This window comes from Elephantulus edwardii, unplaced genomic scaffold, assembly GCF_000299155.1.
Source record: "Elephantulus edwardii isolate Elephantulus edwardi_28Jun2011 unplaced genomic scaffold, EleEdw1.0 scaffold00015, whole genome shotgun sequence".
Lineage (NCBI taxonomy): Eukaryota > Metazoa > Chordata > Mammalia > Macroscelidea > Macroscelididae > Elephantulus > Elephantulus edwardii.
In genome coordinates, this window is record NW_006399765.1 from 435,924 (window position 1) to 457,937 (window position 22,014).

General features: G+C 41.2%; 1 protein-coding gene across 5 annotated transcripts in view; it reads left to right on the top strand.

Moving 5' to 3' along the window:
• SYNRG (synergin, gamma) overlaps positions 1 to 19,781 on the top strand; it is an 82,970-nt gene extending 63,189 nt beyond the window's left edge. For 2 of the 5 annotated variants that reach the window (XM_006881376.1, XM_006881377.1), the window contains 8 exons: positions 3,042 to 3,635; positions 5,224 to 5,387; positions 6,818 to 6,871; positions 7,426 to 7,522; positions 9,514 to 9,662; positions 17,452 to 17,562; positions 17,907 to 17,942; positions 19,520 to 19,781. In XM_006881376.1, the coding sequence (XP_006881438.1) occupies positions 3,042 to 3,635; positions 5,224 to 5,387; positions 6,818 to 6,871; positions 7,426 to 7,522; positions 9,514 to 9,662; positions 17,452 to 17,562; positions 17,907 to 17,942; positions 19,520 to 19,651 (1,337 nt within the window). In that variant the 3' untranslated portion in view covers positions 19,652 to 19,781. The remainder of the gene's footprint in view (positions 1 to 3,041; positions 3,636 to 5,223; positions 5,388 to 6,817; positions 6,872 to 7,425; positions 7,523 to 9,513; positions 9,663 to 17,451; positions 17,563 to 17,906; positions 17,943 to 19,519) is intronic. The other 3 variants (XM_006881380.1, XM_006881378.1, XM_006881379.1) reach the window with 3 other exon arrangements.
• Positions 19,782 to 22,014: the final 2,233 nt, after the last annotated feature.

Sequence of the window (22,014 nt, forward strand, 5' to 3'; positions counted from 1 at the left end):
ATCAGATCTGACTGGTACAGGAGGAGATTGCCTCCTCCTTCTCCAGCAGAACATCTGGTGGATTTGAACCACGTACCTCTGGGATTGCAGTGCAGTGTCTTGCCAGTAGGCCACCAGAGCTCCCTTTCTTCTTCTTTTTTTCTTAATTAACCAAATTTGAAAGTTATTATTTCTGCTACAAAATTTAAAAATATTTAAAAAAGAAAAAATATATTATCTCATGAGACATAGTTCCTTTCCAGGGCTAGGCTTTTTTTTGCTTGCATTTAAGATTTCTTATTCTTAATATAATACTCTTTTCCTAAGAGGGTTTAAAGAGAGATATAAGTTAGAAGAGATATGGGAATAGTAAGAGCCCCCTAACTCTGCTAAACTCTGAAATGCAGCAATGAAAGAAAAGAAAAAGTGAGCCAGAGTCCATTCCCGCTATTGACTTTGTTATGGAAATCTGGATCACCAGGCTTCTGAGCCCTCTCTGTATAAATCATTGGTATGGCTATAATTTCTCCTTTTGCTTCATGTGAAGTGACTGGAATGAAACTACACATGAGTCAAAGGGTAACCCTTAACACATGTCAGCCTCTGTATGCTGCATTGCTGACAGGTGGCTTGTAAAGTCAGCCTTGCTCTCCTCTTGAAACAACAAGGAACATCTTCCCGGTAGCAGCTCTGAAATGCTGGGTTTTCTTTCATTTTCCACTTTGAAATAACTTCATTTTAGGCCCTCAGCAGTATCTAAATGGCCTGTTGGAGGCCAGAGACAATTGTACTGAACAAATAATAGGGTAGTTTTATGATCATGGAGTAATAGAGAACACAAAAGGTAGGGAAACTAACCAAGAGAAAGGGGTTGAAAGGATCCTGCATGTAGTTTCCCAGGCAGAATGAGTAAGGATTGAGTTTCTGACTGCCCTGTGCAATAAACAACTGAAGCAGAGTTGTATTATGGGGAGTTGTGTTCAAGCCTCTGCCTGAACTAAGGTCAGACCCAAACCTTCATTCACCTCACTTTACCAGCCACTTCCAACGGTTACACATTGTTCACCAGGCACCAAACAAGGCCCTGTACAAACATTATCACATTTAATCTTCCAAGCTCAGTGCTTTCAAGTAGATGGTCTTCTCCTCATTTTACAAACACACGCATCAGTATTTGGAAATTCTGAATGAATTGCCTACTGCCGCACAATTAGTATGTAGCAGAGCTTCTAGTTGAACCCAGTTCTGTTTTCATCAGTTACTGGCTGCTGGTTAAAGTGATTTAAATATATATTAAGAATGTTTTGTAAAATGAATCTTTGGCCCCATAGTGGTGGGAGTTTTTTATTTTTCCTTAACTTTTTAAAAAAATTTTATTATTTTTATGTGTGTGTACCATCAAATTGTATCTGACTAGTACAGGAAGAGATTGCCCCTCCTTCTCCAGCAGAGCATCTTGTGGCTTTGAACCACACACCTCTGGGATTGCAGTGCACCTTCTTGCCACTAGGACATAAGAGCTCCCGTCCCCCCCCCTTTTTTTTAATGGAGACTAAAGATTGATAATTGAAACAGGAGCCAAACCAGACCCAGAATCTTGGTTCTACTCTTTAGGGGCTAGCATAAATGATGGTCTAGTAAATAAGGAGTTGCTGTGCAAACTTAAAGGGAGGTGGTTCAAATCCCCCTTCTGCTCCGAGGGAGAAAGATGAACACTCTCCTCCTGCTGTTTACAGCCTCTGAAAAGCCACTGCAGGGTCAGATGTGGGTCCGTTCTGACTCACGGCACATGACAATTTTTTAGATTAATTTTTCTTTCCTCATACTTCACCACAGCAATATGACATCCAAACTGACCAAAATAACAACTAGGTAAGTAATTGCCTGATTAAATCATCATGTTTGGCTTTGCTTGGGATGAAAATGTCTAGTAACTGAAAGTTACGAAGCAGTATTTTCAGGTTGTTGTTGTTGTTGTTTTTGTTATGTGCCGTTGAGTCGTTTGTGACTCATAGCGACCCGTATATACACCAGCCCTAAACCCTGCTCTATCCTGTACCAATCGCACTGCCTCTGACACTCCCATCCTGATTACCCCAGTCACTGAATCAATCCACCTCATAGAGGGTCTTCCCCTCCTGTACTGTCGTCCCTCTACCCTACCAAGCATGATGTCCCTCTCCAAGGACCTGTCCCTCCTTACAACATGTCCAAAGTATGTCAGACGAAGCCCCAGAATCCTTGCCTCCAAGAAGTAGCCCGGTTTAACCCTCTCCAGGATGAATCTGTTTGTTTTCTTGGCAATCAGGTTAGTTTTGAGAAATCATAGTTTTCATTAATTTAACTTGTACATATATTTTCTACGAACATGTTTTGAAGGAACATTTTTTAACAGGGTAGAAAGAGCTATGCTTTAGGCAGGGAATATGTAAGCATGTTTTTAAATATAAGTCAATTGACCAGTTATTAAATGACTAACTTTTTTTTTTTTTTTGCTTTTTTTAAAATTAATTTTAATGAAAATTTACAGAGACTTTAGATTTCCATTCATTTATTATTGCACTTTTCTCCCTGACCAGTCCTCCAACCCAGTATACTCGTCTCTTTGAAAAGTAAAAGAAAAGTTCCCCTATTGTTTTACAATCCCTCTCCCCAGGTCTACTCCACTATGCAGTCTTCATTCTGGACTCCTGTCATGACAATAATACCTAATCACATATCCCATTTAAACAGTTTTCTCTCTAAATGACTAACTTTATATCAAACAGTATATGCATTGGTAAATGAACTACCTTTTTTCTTTTTTTTAAGTAGTTGTTATATCCAGAGTAAGTGTTTCTTTGTAACTGAATATAGATACCACCTCAAGGCTAATACGGGATTTTTTTTGTAAAAACAAACAAACTTCACATTTTATAGCCAAATACAAACTGTAAATATAGTTTACATTAACACAGCTTAAAATTAATCAGATATGCTAGGCATTTTGCTTCTGCTGAGTTTAGGACATCCAGCCTAAATTGTGAGCCTTCTCTAATTGTGGGGTCTTATTTCCCTTTCAGATATAGAGGACTTAAAATATGCTGCTTTTGGAACCTACAGTAGCAGTTTTGCAGTGAGCACTCTGACAAACTATGACTGGTCAGACAGGGATGACACGTCACAGGGCAGAAAACTCTCTCCGTTTGTCCTCTCAGCAGGAAGCGGACCCTCCTCAGCTGCCTCCGGTCTTCAGAAGAAAGAGACTTCATTTGGCAGTTCTGAAAGCATCTCCATGGCTCCACTCTCCAGAGGATCTGCCTTTGCAAGTGAAGACGCTCACCCTGAGACAGCCTTTCCAGCGTTTGCCAATTTTAAAGATGGCATTCCTCAGACCAGCGAGCCAAAGGACTATGACAGCGGCAACTATAAAGAATTCACGAGTCAGGACCTGCCTTCCGCTGAGTGGGGCCAGGAGGTCTTGTGTCCAAGCCCAGCTTCGAGTGGTGCGTCTCATGAAACCCCAAAAGAGTGCTCAGATGATTTTGGAGAGTTTCAAAGTGAAAAGCCCAAAATCAGCAAGTTTGACTTTTTAATGGCCAATGCCCAAGGCAAAATGAAATCCAGTGAAGAAATGATTAAAAGTGAGCTGGCAACATTTGACCTTTCTGTTCAAGGTGAGTAGCTTCACCACAGATGTTTTACTCTTTTCAACACAGAGGTTTTACCATCTTGTCTTCTTCCATTAGCCTACTAAGTGTTCTTTCTCAAGAATAAAAATATGGTCTCTGATTTCACAGGTTCTGAAAGAGGTAAATATAAAAATTATTTCCCTGTTCCCACCCTAGAGTTAAACCATTACTCTTGAGAAGGATGGACAAGTCTCCTCCCATGCAGTTAACTAACTGCCTCTGAAAACCTGCCGGAGGGTCAGCTAGGGGTCAGTTCCAACTCTGTGGTACACAACAACAACAGTAGCATAGCCTTTTTTAGGGCTAGAATTCTTTATGGGAGCCAATTGCCTCATCTTTCGCCTGTGAAGGTGCTGGTGTGTTCAAGCAAACTGCACCTTTCCCATTAGAAACCCATTGCTTTACTTACGTTGCCAAAGGACCCTTATCTGTAGGTGAGCACTGTCAATCTCAGGCATTGTATACTGTTGTTATGTGTCGTATCAGAGCTGACTCTCCAGCACGTATATGGAGGTTGTAAGTCACACAGAAGAACCCATTGTGTTAGCTAAACACAAAAGAGAATAATTAGTCTGTTGTTCAGCAGCATCTTGGCCAGTGGTGTCAGAGCAGAGGAATGGCTGGTTAGTTAGCCTGCCTCTAGTTCCTGGGTAGACAGTCACTTTTAATCCAGTCACCCCTTTGAGGATCTAGATCCAGACTGCAGACTTTGGTTAATTGCTCCCTAAAGAAATTCTCTTTTTAAAAGTTTGAAGTATTTTCCAGTATTTAAAAGTCATGAGAGATTTCCTAATGTGGATTTATAGCTTCTTGAAAAGACATTTCTGTCGATACTTGGCCTGCAGATCTTCCCCTCTTTACCGTGGGACTGGGTGGTAATGCTCCCTTTAGTTGGTATTCTCAACAACTCAACTGTTGAGTCAGGACCAAATCCAGCTGACCCTCCAGTGGGTTTTCACGGGCTCTAAATAGTATGGGAGGAAATTGTTTATCTTTCTTTCACACCACAGAGCAGCTAGAAGACTTGAACTACCTGCCTTTGGGTTGGCAGCCCATCTCCTTATTGCAAGGAACACACGAGCTAAGCTTTTCCCAATTTGGGACAATCCCTAATACTCCCCTATCTTCAACTGATCTGTTTCAGTCATTTGCTTTATTTGTCTAGTCTCTAGGATATTTGGAGTTGTCCCTTGTGCTTTAATCCTAGCCTTGTAAAGGGGGTCATTGATGACAAAGTGAAAAAGTATTTTGGAGGCTCATACAGATGCATAACTAATGACTGGAAAAGTAATACATGCTATACATTGATGTTTAGAAGTCACTTTCACTCTCTAGACTGCAGTGGTCATGGTAAATCAGAGAAGAGTAATGGAGAAAACAAAAGGTAAGGAAACTATCTAAGAGAAAAATATTGACAGGATCCCACATGTAGTTTCCCCAAATGAAGAAGGATTGTGTTTCTGACCGCCTTTTTGAATAAACAGCTGAAGCAGAATTGGGTTATTGGGGAAGCACCTCTGCTTGAATTAAGCCAAGTAACTCAAACCTTGGCTCATGTACCATTCACTTCCAGGATCTCACAAGAGGAGTTTGAGCCTCGGTGATAAAGAAATAAGCCGTTCCTCTCCTTCACCGGCTTTGGAGCAGCCTTTCCGGGACCGTTCCAACACTCTGAATGAGAAGCCAGCTTTGCCCGTCATCCGTGACAAGTACAAAGATCTGACAGGAGAGGTGGAGGTGAGCAGGCTGGCCTTCCATGGGAGCCAGGTCACAGACATGAAAGACCCCAGAGGGGGGGGAAAAAAGCCTTCAGCTTTCTCAAGGGAAAAGAAAGGGCAGAAAGTTGCAAGACACCAGGGAGAGTGGTGACATTAATGCTAGAGTGTTACTTACTTTTCACATGTGGCCGCCACTCAAAGTAGCTGCTGCTGCTGCTGGTGTTTTGTGTCATAGTCAGCTTGTTGCTGACTCTCCAAGAGGAGGAGAATTCCCCATCTTTCTCCCTCGGAGCAGCTGGTGGATTCGAACTGCCTGTCTGTGGGTTGGCAACACAACTCCTTATCTCCTAAGCTGTCGGAACTTCACTGAAAGTCGTAGTTATGTACTCATGAGTCAGCACTGAATCGTAGCTGACCCTCCATTGGGCTTTCAGGGGATAACTCAGGCTTTACCCAATTGGGCTTTCAGAGGCAGTAAATCACACAGGAAGTTTTCCCATTTTTCTCTCTTGGAGCAACTGGTGGATTCGAACCACTGTTTGCAGCGCGCAACTCTACCACTAAGCTGCCAAAGCTCCCTGAAAGTAGTTAGTGAACTTAAAACTGAAACTTCATGGGACTTTATAAAGAGAGAAGTATTTGAGGAGTTCTTTTTGAGCATTTAAATTTTATTGTCTTTGTGAATGTTAAAACGACAAAAAGAGGGGAGAGGGAAATGTTCTGGATCTTCTGACTGTATTTGCTTTGTCTTAATGCCAGGGGCTTCCTCCTGTAGCCCTGTCCCTCCAATCTTTGTCACACATGCGCACATCCCATATTGCAGCTGTAGAGCAGAAGCCAAAGGTTTCATGCTGACTTTTGTAATAGGCCTACATGATGAGGACCTTTGATGAAAAATTTACACTGTTACTAGCAGAAATGAGGCAACATTAAGAGTGGGAATTGATTTGAACAGTTTCCCTCAGATTTACAGATCTCTCTGAAGTTAAATTTATTAATAACTTTTTTGGGGGGGTATGCTGCCGAATCGGATCCACCTGGCAAAGGAGGAGGAGGTTGCCCCTCCTTCTGTAGCAAAGCATCAGGTGGATTCGAACCACGTGCCTTGAGGATTGCAGTGCAGCCCCTTGCCACTAGGCCACCAGAGCTCCAGACTTTATAAGTTAAAATAACCACTCATTGCTGTTGAATCAGAACCGACTCCTAGCTGACCATCCAGGGAGTTTTCAGAGGCAATAAATTGCATGGGAGGAGATCGCCTGCCTTTCTCCAGAGGAACTCCTTACCACTAGGCCACCAGATCTCCCTCATTAGTAAGTTCAAAGATAAACTGAGCTAAAATAATTTTAATAAAAACAATATCTTCCAGCACTCTTTACATGGACAGAAGTCATAATGAGAGGATTTCAGACAAGCCCAGTTGACCCAGATTTTTTTTTTAATTCAAAGGAGAATGAGAGATACGCATATGAATGGCAGAGATGTCTGAGGAGCGCCCTAGATGTGAGTATGTCATTTTTATGGTGTTCATGCCCGTGTAAGTACGCTTTTGGGCTGTTTTATCTTCTCCTTGTTTATTTAAAAGAATAGAGGTGAACTTGAGAGCTTTATCTTGAAAGCCTTGTGCGTCTTGAAACATATATGTTTCACATATATATGTGAAAAGTTTTCTGTCATGTGTATAATACTTTTGGCTCAGACATCAGTTGCCTCCTTGTATGTCATCCTGTTTAAGAAATAATCATCCCCGTGCTTCACAGCTAATAAAGGACCTCACCTGTTTTAAAAAAAAAGAAAGAAAGAAAGAAAATAATCCAAGTGACATAGTGAACTTTGCCTAAATTAAAATAATATTGAAGTTGGGGGATCTCTTTCAAAGAAAGAGAGAGTTATTTGTTGAAGGTTAAAATTAAATTATCAGATTTATTTCAGCATCGTCATTCATCAGTTACTCATGATTTTTCACATCTCTGGGGTTATGAGTATGTGTTCTGCTAATAGTAATTTGATTTGCAATGATTTTTCTTAATTGCTTAAGGTGATTTGATGTCTTACAGGTCATAAAAAAGGCAAATGATACCTTAAATGGAATCAGTAGTAGTTCTGTTTGCACAGAAGTAATTCAGTCAGCTCAAGGCATGGAATATTTATTAGGTATGTTCTTTTATATTTTACTCATATAAAATTGTGATACTTTGCATTATTTTCTGTTTCCTTTTGCATTAAGTATTTTAATCTTGATCTCTGAAGCCACAAACTATTCCACTTAGCATCTGTGTTCATAGATAAGACACTTAAGTCACACGAATTAACAGCTATCCGGCTTAAGGTCTCTGTGGCTATGTTTTCTAGTGTTATCAAAGAGTCGGAACTAGGTGAAGCATAACAATGAAGTCATTTTCTCTTGAGTCGCTGCTTTACCATGCTCTGTGGGAATCTTTCTTTCTACCCCTTCATAACATCACAAGCACATTCCCTAGCTTCCTGGCCACCTTCCACTATTAAACATCCTAACACAGTTGAAAACTTGAATCTCTGTCCAGTTTAGTATCCCTGCTTTCAAGCTTAGCTGTGGCCATGTGATTTGGACTTTTCTCTTTTTTTGGATCTTTACTCAAATATCACCTGTCACCTTCTAAGGGAGACCTTTTCTAGCTTTCCTTCCTCAAAACTCTTATCCCTTCTCTCCACTCCCTAATACTTCTTGATCCCTTCCCTATTTAATGTTGTCCTTAGCCTTTGCTTTTAATATTTTACCAGTCATTCTAGTTTATAGTCTCTCTCCTTCAATAACAGTGAAGCTCCAAGGAAGCAAGAGCTTTGTTTTGTTCACTGCTATAACCCCCAACATCGAGAACAGTGGCCGACACGTGGTAGACACTGTAGAGTCTTCGCTGAATAATAGATTAGTGAAGGGAGGTGGTTGGTCCTTTCACTGTACCACCTCACTGCCGTTCCTCTTATCCTGCTCGCACAAGCCCACTTCTGCTGTGTGGGCTCGTGTCCATCAGGAAACAGGGAAAATGGTCTTCCCTTCCGGTAGGCTTCCTTATCTATGTGGAAGACTCTCTTCAATACCCACACTTAGCTTAGGGTGATCAAAACCCCTGCCCTTCTTCTGGGGAAGGAAGAGGAAAAAGTCAGGCTGATGACCTGCCACTTTGAAGTCCCCTGCAATCCCTCCAGTCTTCTCTTTAAAGATGAGGACAAGAGGCTAAGAAGGTGGGGAGGTGTCCAATGGCTTGCATGAGAATGTGATAGTACTTGGCATCTGTCATCCTTCTTGAAAAGTTAAGCCACAATTCAGAGATCACAGGATAAGGCCATACTGCTTCCTGTGTCCTGTATAAAAGATGCATGATGCCAGAGTTTATAAATCATTGAAGACTTGGGGGAGGATGATCTATTTTTTAATTACTTTGTAATAAATACTAACAGTTAGATTCTTTTTAAACTTTTATTTGCAGTTTGTTTAATGGGATTCCCCAAATTCAAAGAATGGGCTCATTAAGAAGTTAGAGAGGAAATAAGAGCTAATACAGTGGTCAAGGTTTCCTGGACACGGTTCTAAGCCGTTTTCATGTAATGACTCATTTACCTTTGAACAGATAGAATTATTAGCCCAATTTTACATGAAGAAATTGAGGCACAGAGAGGTTAAGTGACTTGACCAAGAGTACATGGGTAGCAAGTGACAGAGCTGCAATCTGAACCCTAGTAGTGTAGTTTTCCATATACCCAGGTGCCACTGTGGTCAAAGTGCTTGACTTCTAACAACAAAGTTGCTGATTTGAAACTAACAGTAGCTCTATAGAAAAAAAAATGTGGCCTTCAGCAAAGTTTACCCCCTTGGGAACTGTATGAGGCAATTTTCTGACTCTCTGGAGTCACTGTAAATCTAGTGGACTTGACAGGAATAAATTATGGTTTAGTGCAGTTCCAGAGTCTATTTTGTTATCAGTGAGCTGTATAGCAATGTTGAGGGGGTAGTTTGTCCCAAGGAACAGTAAAGTGACTTCTGCCCAGATGCGTGTCTTAACTGCAGTAAAGATATCAGCAGGTAATAATGCTGCCTTATTGTCTTGTCTTGTTTCTCTTGTTTTCTGCACCTCAGACCTCACTCTCTTGCTCTCTCACTCCGTCAGGTGTCGTTGAGGTGTACAGGGTAACCAAACGGGTGGAGCTGGGGATCAAGGCCACGGCAGTATGCAGTGAGAAACTCCAGCAGCTGCTGAAGGACATTGATAAAGTGTGGAACAACCTCATCGGCTTCATGTCACTTGCCACGCTCACAGTAAGCCTGCTAGACAATTCCGCGGTTACTTTTCTTTCTAGAAACCTAAGTTGTAAAAGAGGACGTCTGTCTCCCATGGTAGCACTTACTGGAATTTGAAGGTACTTACTGGTTCATGTTCTGTTAAAGGAGGAAGACAACATTTGTGCTGTTATTTGAACTTTGATGCAGTTAGTTGCCTGGTAGATAACTCCAAAGGTGTTCTATTTAAATACTCTAAGAGTTTAGAAAAGCACTCACTTTTTCTGCATCCCTCTTAATTTATATGCGTGCATGTTTTTCAAAGCATGAATTGGAGTTCCTTTTTCCTGTTAGTATTTCTGTCCTCCTTATGTCTTTTTAGAAACCATATACTAGATCTTGTTGCCATCCTGTGGTATGTTTACCCTCTTTTCTTTCATTGTTTTGTACCATCAAGTTGTAGCTGAGCCTCTGGTGGGTTTTTAGAGGCAGTAAGTCACACAGGGAGAGAGCCCATCCTTCTGTGGAGCAAGTGGTGGATTCGAACTGGGTGCCTCAGGGATTATGGCAAAAGCTTCTTAGCCACTCAGCTGCTAACGCTCCCTTTTCTCTCATTAGGCTCTCGAATTGTTTCCATTATTCCTCCTACAAATAGTTCTCCTCCAAAATCTTTAAATACATGTCTCTTTCCTCTTTTAGGGATATGTTCCTGAAACGATGTGCATGTTTGCGTGTATGTGCACATGTACATGCACGTGTGCATGTAGCTCTCGTTCCACTTATTTATTTCCCAGAGAGTGTGGGCAATTTGGCAGAGGCACCAACAACACATCAATATGCAGTTCTCTGTTCTGTGTTCCAGCTTTCTTCGTAGATTTCTTAATTTAACAAGAGCATGATCCCATAAAGTTGTTTGTAATTTCTATTTCTTCTTTTCCAGAAAAGCTATGCCGTGTTGCAGGTGATAATTTACTATTTCTATTTCTTTTGCATATAAATTGTTCATCTAATTTGATCATTGAGTCAATGGAATCTAGTTATTGACCTCTTTTTTTCTTTTTTTAGTATATATTAGGTAGTAATACTTATAAAAATACATCTCCGGTAGTACGTTCTATCAGTTATTTTGCCTTTTCTATTACTGTACCTTTTTTGCATTTTGTTGGGGAAACCTATTTTATTTTTATATATTCATACCTATCCCATTTGTCTTGTATGCTATGCTTTATTTCCACAGTAGTCAGGCGTTTATCTTCCGTCCACAGCTGGAATAAATATCCTACTCTGTTTTCCTCTTCTTTTTTTTTAAACACATTTAACTGTGGCCAATCTGAACAGGAATGTAACTGTGTGGTAGGAAGCAGTTCCTATTGCTCTGTATTGATAGCCAGGTCGGCACACAATTGTCCCACCAACATGTCTTAAATAACAGATCTTTCACCATTGTTATGTTGCTTCTGGTTTGTGATAATCAAGTGATTAAAACATTTTGTTCCCTTGGGCCTTTTTTTTTCAACTTATAGCCTAAAATCGTACAATTTGAGTATTTCTTTTTAAACAGTACTGTTCTGGCTAATATGAAACGAAGTCTAAATATTGGAAAGAAGACAAAATTATGTTATTTGGTGATATGAAATACTTCCAGATATCTGAAGTCAAAGAACTTAAATTTTTTTTTGTTGAGCAAAAATTCATAACATTCCTGCATATTAACAATAATTAGAAATCCTAATAAATAGGAAACTTTTTAAAAAAAATATGTTGAATCACTCAGACCCTCACCCGAACTTCTGGCCTCTTAGTTAGGGGCCCTGGTTCTGCTCTTCATCTCTGTCAGTGAGTTCTACCCACCATTACCAGACTGTTATTTCTCAAATGCAAATCAGATTATGTTAAGGCCCATTTAAAATCCTTCAGAGGACTCTCCATAGTCTTCGGGGTCAGGTTTAAACTCCTTAGCGTAGCCGATATGGATATTTCTGTCTCTTGGATTGACCTTGTCTATCTGTGTAGGCTCCTTTGCCTCTATGCCATTTTCCCCACCAGTCATCCTAAGCCCCCTTCAGCCTGAACCAGATGTTGTTCCTGTGTGTGTCGGTAGCACATTTCCCTATCATAGCTCGTAACACTTACTGATAATTGTGGGCTTCCTTTTCTCTTTCCCACAATTGGGCAAACTTGACTTGTTTGTCAGTTTCTTGAACGTAAGAAAGACTCCAGCCCTTATTTCTTTATTAGAACACTAATAAAGTGTTCTTGTGTTTGGTAGGACTTTTTACTCTGTGTGTGTATATGTGTATGTCTGGCTGTTACTGCTTTTTCTTCTTCATACGTTCATTTTTAAATATAATGGGAAATCTTACAGATACATATTGAAAAAAACAAGACCTGATCATAGTGATAGTGAAGACAACCTAACCAGGAAGGATTCTGGGGCTTCGTCTGACATACTTTGGACATGATGTAAGAAGGGACAGGTCCTTGGAGAGAGACATCATGCTTGGGAGGGTGAAGGGACGGCGCAGAAGGGGAAGACCCTCTATGAGGTGGATTGACTCAGTGACTGGGGTAATTGGGATGGGAGTGTCAGAAGCAGTGCGATTGGCACAGGACAGAGCAGAGTTTAGGGCTGTTGTACACAGGGTCGCTATGAGTCACAAGTGACTTGATGGCACTTAACAACAACAAAAAAAAATAGACAAACAGGAAAATGTACTCTTTCAGGATTACCAGGGATGAGAGAGGAGAAGGAAAATCAGTACGTAGATACCCAGTCACTGCCCTTGAGTCACGTCTGTCGTGAGCCTCCTTGGGTGGGGAAGAGGGCGGATTTGAACCGGAGGTGCACAGCATTTCAGTTAGTGGTGCAACATGCTGCTACACGCTGCTCCATCAGAAATTAAATAACAGACACGTAGTGAGTTGGGTGAAGGGAAAGGTTTTATAAAGCAAAGCTGATTAGCCAGAAAAGGGAAAATAAAGAATTTAAAAGTATCCTTTCAGTAACTAAAGCAACAGGTTTCATTGAGTATTTAAGTGATAAACTAGGAAAAAACCATGACAATGAAGCAATGGCTTCATGTCTGTGCTCTGTAAAGAAAGCATATAGATCAATAAGAAATAAAGCAGTAGTCCAGTAAAACTGGAGAGAGAGCATAAAGTAATTAATAAAAGAGTACATACAACAAATCAAGAAAAAATTAATTAAAAAGGAAAACAAAATTTCATTTTTTACTCACTGATTTTTGTTTGGTTTATTTATTCAAATCATAGTTGTTAAAATGCTGTTGAATCGACTATGACTCATAGTGACCCTATGACCAGTGGCTCTGAACCTTGCCTCACCCTTACACATCTGACCCCATTGCTACAGTCACTGTGTCAGTCCATCTGGTCCAAGGTCTTCCTCTTCTGCGCTGACCCTCCACTCTTCCAAGTATGACATCCTTCTTTAAGGACTGGTCCTTCTGACAACATGCCCAAAATATGTCAGAAGGCGCTTCAAAATCCTTACCTTCCCAAATGGAGACTTGTACACCATTGTTCATAGCAGGGTTATTCACCATCACAACAACATGGAAACAGCCCAGATGTCCAACCACAAACGGATGGATTGAGACATTATGGTACATTTACATGATGAAATACTATGCAGCACACAGCAGCAATGATTTTGTAAATCACTGCCTAACTTGGGAGGGACTGGAGAGCATTATGCTAAGTGAACTAACTCAGTCCCATAAGGACCTATAATGTATAAGAGCATTATTATAGAACGTGTATGAGGATCAAAGGGGGAGCAGAGGAGTGCGGATGGACGTGATGGGAGTGTTAATCATAGGGTCGCACAATTTGATGAATGAAGGGAAGGATGGGTAAAGGAAATGGGAAAGATCCAGTGTGGAAAAACAATGTATATGAACTTTGTAAGTAAACAAATATATAATGAAAATTTTTTAAAAATATTCTTGCCCCCAAGGAACAACCTGGTTTCACTTTCTCCAGGACAGACCTGTCTGTTCTCTTGGCAAACCATAGTGTGTTCAATACTCTTCTCCAGCAGCATAACTCAAAGGCTTTGGATTCTTCTTCTGTCCTCTTTACTCATTATCCAGCTCTCGTAATAATTCATAAATCATGATAGTGCTTAAAAAGAAATTAATTAAAAACATAGTCATATAGATGTGGCAAAATGAAGACTGGCTATTAAGGAGGAGATCTACACTGGCAGCCAAACGGGAAAGGGGTTTGGTGATGTCCTTTCCCTTTTCTGTGCACTCCTTGAGCCTTGCATTTTGCTCTTCATTTAGTTCTTGATCTGAACAGTGCTAGCCACCTTGTAAATACCCAATAAAAGTCAAATGAAGTAATGGAAGGACTTGCAAATGTTCACAATAGTTAGTTTACTCAGTAATTTTCCTCTGGAAACACTTCCTAAGGCAACAAGCTTAAAAACAAAACTCATGTCCAGAAGCAAGTTTAATGTACTAAGTTGTTTATTTTTTCAACTACCATGTTACCTCCTTGAAATGGACAAATAGGGTGAATGAAATCAGAGATGTGCAAACCTTCTTTCTAGGTAAGTGGAGGTGGGAGGAGTCCTTCGAGGAGTCCTTCGCAGCAGGGTTAAGGAGGTGAGCCATGAGAATGATGTCCTGTGAGCACTTGATATAATCAGTCAAGCTCTTTTCTACATTTGTTTCCGTATGTTGTCCCCAAGAGTATAGAGTAGCTTAAAAGCTGCTTCCTTTTTTGTTAGAATCATAAGGTTCTTCAGTTTGGTGACAGTGAGACTTTACATAGATGAGTTTCTACTTGAATTGCCACTCTGAGGCTCTTTGCTTCCACTAATACTAACAACAGTGGTTACCTTTTCCTTTGCGCCTACAAACCGCTGGACATGGTACTATATGCTTTGCATTCATAGTCTCAGTAGTAATCTTATGAAGTCAGTAGTATAATTTCCATCTTTTCTGTGAAGAATTAGGATCCTCTTGAAGAATTAGGATACGGAACTAATGTGGAATTTGAATCAATCAACATTAGTCTTTCAAAATCTGTTCTCATTTTTCTAACCTCTAAAGTTATTTCTAACTTCTAAAGTTTCTGGAAAAGTCTTATTTCTTCCCTTGAAGACTCCATAAAATGATTCACATAAAAAGGCATTTCTCTAATGAAAAGCTCTGCACTATAGTGCTACATCAAAGCAGTGATGCTGGACTAAGGAAAGTGTCTTAAATATAGTTCTCCTTAGACTCGTATAGTATTACCATGAATTAAAGCTGACTTCATGGCAAACTGGTTTGGTTTGGTTTGGTTTACATTTTCATGGCTCTAAGTTATACAGCTTCGTGTCATTCTTTCCCTATATTCCTCCTTTTATCCAGAGTCTAAGACTCCCTCTTGTGGTCATAGGAACAAACTGAGAAAAACAGTTCATTTCTAAGCGTCTTCCTTCAATATGGATTACTCCTCTGCATGAAAAGAACAAAAATCTTCACAGCTGGACCAATGGCGACACCAGAATAAATGCAGAAGAGATTAACGTTGTCAAGGATTTCATTTTACCTGGGCCCTCCACAGTATACCCACAACAGAAGCAGCCGCCAAGAAATCAACCTCCACATTGCACTGGCAAATCGGCTACAGAGGGCGTCTTTAAAATGCTAGAGGACAAGGATGGCACTTTGAATTGTGGTGTTGGTCCAGGTGTCCGCCAGAAGAATGGACCAGGCTGGCTTAGAAGATAGTCTTTAGAGTGCTCCTTAGAAAGAAAGATGTGGGACTTTGTTATTAAGAAGGGCCAGACCCTGAAGAAAAGATTGCATGCATGAAAAAGTGGAGGGTCAGTAAGAAAACCTTCAGCAAGACGGACTGACTACTGGCTGCATCAGTGGCCTTAAATATAGCAACAGTTGTGAGGGGAGTGCAGGACAAGGCAGCATCCGTCTTGTTGTGTGCAGGGTTGTTAAGTCAGAGCCAGCTTCGTGGCACTCTAACCAAAAAGCCATCGTCTCTGGCAGTTTGCGTTCACCACTCACTCTGCAGGAGAAAGAAACCTGGACCTCCGAAACCTGCTGGCCGGGGTCAGTTATGCATCTCTTCCAGCCCAGAGACTGTGAGAATTAAGAACGAGAACAAGAGTCCCTCTTGTAGTAAAAGAACTTCCCTCTGAGCATAGGCTGAGGGAATAAACATTCCTTTCTCAAGAAGAAAAAAAAACCAATCTATTTTAGTGAAATCTCATGGCCTTGGAATGTCAGTTCCCTGAGTGAATTATTATCTAAGATTTTATTTTGTGTATGTGAATTGATGCTCAGTGGACTTGGAAGGAAGAAAAAAATAAGTCCCCAAAAATAGACTTGTCATATGAAATCTTAAGAAAAGAAAAGGGTATGTTTGAACCATACTGAATCCCCTTTTTCTGTTCCGACAACTGCTTCTTAAGGAATTGCTGTCTCTTCAAAAGTAGAGTCTACCTTAATGACATGGATGTATGTAATAAAGCTTTTAGATACGAAAGGACCTTTATTTACTGATGTAGCACAAGTCAAAGTGAGGAGAAACAGCTGCAGATTATCTATTAATACTCGGAACATGTAATGCTTGGTGTATTAGCTGTTGTTATTTACTGTCTCTAGCTGATTGATAGCTTTCCAAGTTCTCACTCTTGCCTGCTAGGCCTCTAAATCTAACTGCCCACTTGCATAGCAGCTGAACTTATCTGGCCCAGACTAAGCTCATCTTGTCAGCATCATGCCACTTCCCTGGTCTTCCTCTCAGGTACCACCTTCTGGCACATTCTCTCAGCTGCCCTGGCCTCTCCTGCTCCAGGCCTTTGATACTATTGTTTTAATTTTTGATGCAGGTGTTCATTTCTCTCCATTCCACACTGCTGCTACCTTGGTTCTCACCTTTAATATGACGCTGCCTTCCGATAAGACCCAGGCCACAAGGATAGCCGCCCCACTTCATTCCCTACACTGCTCCCAGAGGAATTGCATTCCAATTAGAGGCCTTCATGACCTCCCAGGATGAAGTCTCCACCCTTTCTGTTCACTTCAAAGCTGTCCTTTCTTTAGCCTCATCTTTTACTTCCCCTTATCAACTTAGCACTCCCCCTCAAGACCTTCATGGTCTTTTCCTTAGAATTCTTTTGGGCTGCTTGTTGTATGTAAAATATTCCTTCCTCTGCATTGTTAGGAGGGAGGGATCAGTCCTTGGGAAAAGATACCATGCTTGGAAAGGAAGAGGGTCAGCAAGAGAGAGGAAGACTCTCCGTAAAGATGGGTTGACATAGTGACAGTAACAATGAGCTCAGGTAGATCCGAGATGAGGAGGGGGCACAGGAAAGGACAGGGCTCGGACCTGCTTTACATAGTGTGCTGTGACTACCCAGCAGCACCTCACAGTGACAACTGTCTCATCTGGTCCCACCCCTTTATCTGGCTCATTTTCACCCGAATTCAGCCAGGATGTTCCTAGGTTCTAGTTAGTAATCTGTTCCTCCTTGGCTGGGATGAGTGTTCCTTCCATGCCCTCTGGCCCTCTGCACTCTTCTTTGTATGGCTCTGCTGGCACTGTGTTGCCCAGTTCCTTTGCAGCTTGCCCCTTAGACTGTGAGTTCCCAGAAGACAAGAACTAGCTCTTGCTCCAGCGTGCATCTCTAACATGTAGACTGTGTGTTGGAGAAATTGATTGTATCAGTGATACTAAAAAATATACTTAACCCGCTGCTGGACCTTCTGGAGATGAATGACTAGAGAGTGATGCAAACAGCATTTTAGAATTGCTGACTTCTTACTCATTTGTCTTGTCACCCTCACAGCCAGATGAAAATTCGCTGGATTTTTCTTCCTGTATGCTACGTCCTGGAATTAAAAATGCCCAGGAACTTGCTTGTGGGGTGTGTCTCTTAAACGTGGACTCCAGGAGTCGGGTAAGTCACGCCTGTGTTGCGCAGGTGGCAAGGTGTTTCTGTAACGTGACTTAAGGGCGAACATACTCCGTTTGCCCACCTCACTGCAAGGTTTGTGACTGTGACCAGAGGTGGGCTTTTCCAAGGCCTGGAGAGCTGACCGTAGTCACAGATCATTCCTTCAGAAGAGCAACGGGGAGGCCTCGAGGGAAACCAGTGCCATCCTGTTTCTAAAGAGTGTGCTGTCTGCACTGTGCACGCTGGGGGTGGTGAAGAGAGAAGGTTCAGCCCCACAGGACTTGTTTGGAGGCAAGAGGCCCTGTTCTGGGAATTCTGTTGACCTTATGGTTTCAACATTATTTCAGAAAGAAGAGAAGCCTGCAGAAGAGCATCCTAAAAAAGTATGAAACATTATCTTAGCGTCTCCATCTTAATTTTGAGTGTGGAAGGCAAGTGGGATGATTCCACTGCCATCCTGAACTGTTCCAATCACGAACCTTTTTACTGAGTCATCTCTGTGCCCCTGACGTTTGATTTAATCAGCTAACATGTCTGTATGGATCTACTCTGTTTTGTTTGCATGCTTGCATCTCCTAATTGGCTTCGGGCAGTGCTGTTGTTTTTCTCTTCAAAGAGCAGGGCAGCAGAATGAGCAACTCCTGGGGGCCTGGGAGCTCCACAGTGGCTGCAGTGCGACCAGAGAGCCAGTGCTCTGGAGGTCGCTGTCAGCACACCAAAAGAAGTGGTTTAGGGTTTAGGTTTTTCTTTTTCATTTGTTTATAATGCGTTAGAAAAGAAACCCCGAGTTTTTCTTTTGCTTTTCAAGGAGAGTAGCAAACGGGGGGGGGGGGGGGGGGTGCGGGGAGAAGGGTGCAACAATGAATGAATGGAATTCCAAAATCTCTGTAGATGTTCACTGAAATGAAAAATAAACTAAATTAATAAAAAAGAAAAGAAAAGAAACCCCAGGAAGTGACTAAGGTCAGGACAGTTGTCTATTTACCTCTGAGCATTACTTGTGGGGAGTGAATTCTTAAGTTTTTAATGTACTTTTTCTTTTCTCATTTTTTTTTAATATGCACAATAGCAATACCTTTCTATGGCAGCACTGGTGGCCTAGTAGATGGTTATGTTGCCATCCCAAAAAATGTGATTCTAATCCACCAGTTGCTCCAAAGGAGAAAGATGGGCAGTCTCCTCCGTGCAATTTACAGCCTCTGACCACTCACCGGAGGCTCAGCTCTGAGTCGGTTGTGACTCAAAGCAAATGAGAGCCCTTTTCAGTGATGCCCAGTCAGTCGCCACAATGATTTAAGATCCTGAGAGTTTTTATCTGATGCTTTCTAATTATCTTGGGTTTGTTTTTTTTTTCTTTGAGGATAGAACTGTAATCAGCCACAAAAATTTGAATGAATGACTGACATTTAAGGGATTACATAATCCCATGGGGGAAGGCATCCTTCAGTATAGGAGGCATAAAATGCTGAGCAGCCCATGAAGGCATCCTGAAATCCTTCCCCTTTTATCTGCCCTTTCTATGAAAAATTTGACCTTTGACTTAAACAAGAAGCCCTGACGGTTTTGTGTTCAAAGAATTAGGCTGCTAACCAAAGGGCCAGCCATCCCAAACCACCAGTCCCCTGTGAGAGAGCACAGTCTCCTTCTGTGAAGGTTTACAGACTTGAAAATCCTGTGGGCCATTCCACTGTGTCTTTGAGTGGCTGCGAGTTGGAATCAACTCCATGGCAATGGGTTTAGTTTTGTTTTTTCTAGAACTAAATTTGAATGTAAAGATTTTTCTACCTTTATTTAGCAGCAAAAAACCTTTCTCACTTGAATTCTTTTAGCCACCTGCTTAGCTTCTATGTGTGTGTCATTTTGGCCTCAAACTCTGGAGAGGGTGTATGTTTGTTGCTGATCAGCACTTTGGTGCAAAAAGAAGTCTGAAACATCCCACATCTCTGTTTATTTCTGGCAGGCATTCAACTCAGAAACAGACAACTTCAAGCTGGCATATGGAGGTCACCAATATCATGCCAGCTGTGCCAACTTCTGGATCAACTGTGTTGAACCAAAACCTCCTGGTCTTATCTTGCCGGATTTGCTCTGAGAATTTCTTCTTTGAAGCACAACCACATTGTTGTTTTTCCGTCTCACACCCCGGGGAAGGTAGAGACCAACTGTCAGAATTCAAGTCCTGCAAAGTTCATCTCCATAAATCCACATGAAGAATTCCCCAAAAAAAGCAGAGGTAAAGAAAAAAAAACAAAAACAACAGAACTGTGGAGATTCCAGTCATTTCCGCAGGCAAACTCGGCCCCTTCATTTCCACGGCCAGTCTTGGAGATTTGAGATCAAATCATCCTACCCAAAATGCATGTGGCGCCAGAAGTTTGCTAACCTATCTCTAGTTCTCATAAGATGTTTTAAAATATAGACCACAATTTCTGTATCTAATTGCTGCTGCAGTATTGAAACTGTGAAGAATTGATGGTTGAAGAAAGATAAGTTATTGTAGGATTGGAACTGATAAAAAGCCAGTGCTGAAGAACACTTAATTGTCTAGTGAAGTAGAATGAATTTATCTGTCCTTAGTTTGTACTACTGGAAGTGAATAAAATGGGGGAAATGTGATTAAACTGATGTTCTTATCTTTTTATAGAAAAATTCTGCTCTCTTTGCTTGGATGGTAAGTAGCAGGTGGGTGCAGGCAGGTTTCTCACCTTTACTGTCACAACTGAACCATTTTTCTGCTTCATTTCTAAAACTGTCAGCTCTCAAGAAAACACCCCCCAAAAAAATACCAGGTTGCTTTGCACCAGGGAAGGACGTTCCTTTTACAGAAGCCCAAGTCTTGCACACCAGGGCAGACCTCTTGCCCTTGGAGAACAAGCACCTTTTTTTCAGACAAGATTTGGAAAGGCAACTAGATGAAATATCTTAGCAATTATTTCACTCCAAAAGTCCCATTAATGATTGTGTCCTTACTTACATGGCTCGTTTTTGAAATATCCATGAGAGAAACCTGAAATTAGAAGATGGAGTTCCTGGCCTTGAGAGGAGAGTGGTACAATGTATATTTATGGTGGAAGTTGATGACTTAGGAGCAGTGAGAGGAAGTTCTCAGAAAAAGTTCTGCATTTTAAAAGAAAAGGCTCATGCTCTTTGGTTTAGAGGTTTCCTTGACATTAAGATGAATGCATAAAATTGGGGTGGAGTGGAGCCAACAGGTTAAAAGACTATTGGAAAGAACATACCAATGTTAACATTTCTCTGAATGGTCAGTTATGTGTTTTCTGAAGAGTGTTTGCATCTTATGTTGCTTTGTGCGGCTTTGGCTTTTTGCCACTGGTTTAGTTTTTAAGCTGAAAATGTTGCCCTGACCACGTTAATTGTTGCTTTTGCATAATTACTTTTTCCTCCTCTCTTAGGATAAAACTTGAGTGAATGCTACTTTGGTGTTTTGTATTTTTTTTATGCCTATTATGTTCCCTTAAACAGCCCTCGAAGATGCTTTTGCTACACATTATGTGCCAGAATGCACAGAGGAGTGCTGATGACATAAATCTGTTTTGCTTACTTGCTGCAGATGACACCAGTGCTAGCTATTAATGACTGAGACAGCCATCTCTGAACTGTGGCTTTAACTCTCCAAACGGTTAAGGGTGTCAGTGACAACAGAGGTGGGCAGGTTTCCAGCAGGCTTGCCCTGGGGCCTCCGTGCTCCACATCTTCCTATGGGGCACAGCACTGGTGTTTTACACAGCCCAGACTTAAAGCAGGTTTCTAACTGGTCGTGGAAATTCCATAAAGGAGTCTGGATAGCAGGATTTGCCAATGTTTGCCAGTGTGGTGTCTCCCAGTTGGACATTTACATTGTTGGAACTTATTTTTTTTCTAGCCGATATTTGTCTGACAATGCTTTCTGGACTGTTAATTCTGTGACAGTGGCTTGTATCACATGCACACCTGTTAACCAGGTTGGTTTCCTTCCCTAGGTCTGTTCCAGCATGCCTCAAATAAAATGTCTAAGCATACTTTCTGCTGACTTGGATAATAGGTATAGTCCCTCCCAGAAGGTACAAGGGGAACATTCAGCGGCTATTAACAAAAAGCCTTCCTTGGAAAAATATTTACTACTTTTAATATTTGCATAATAGGGGAAATGTCTTTAAGTGACACCACCAATAAGGACTTAGGGACTATGAATACCATTATGTTGGTTTTCTGTCTTTATACACGTTCACTAAAATGACTCAGTGTTGTGCTCAGCTTCACCTCAGCTCTTGTTAGCCAAGAGCTCAGTGTCCTTGGAAACAGTAACCAAGGTTACTCATTTCCATACTGTGTATTGTGTTAGGCAGCTTTACTCCACTGCCTGAATGGTGATTAAAACCTGGGAGCTTTAGTATTTTACCTTTAAAAATGTTATAGATTATTGTGTGATTTCATTTTTGTCCAAGCATGTTTGAG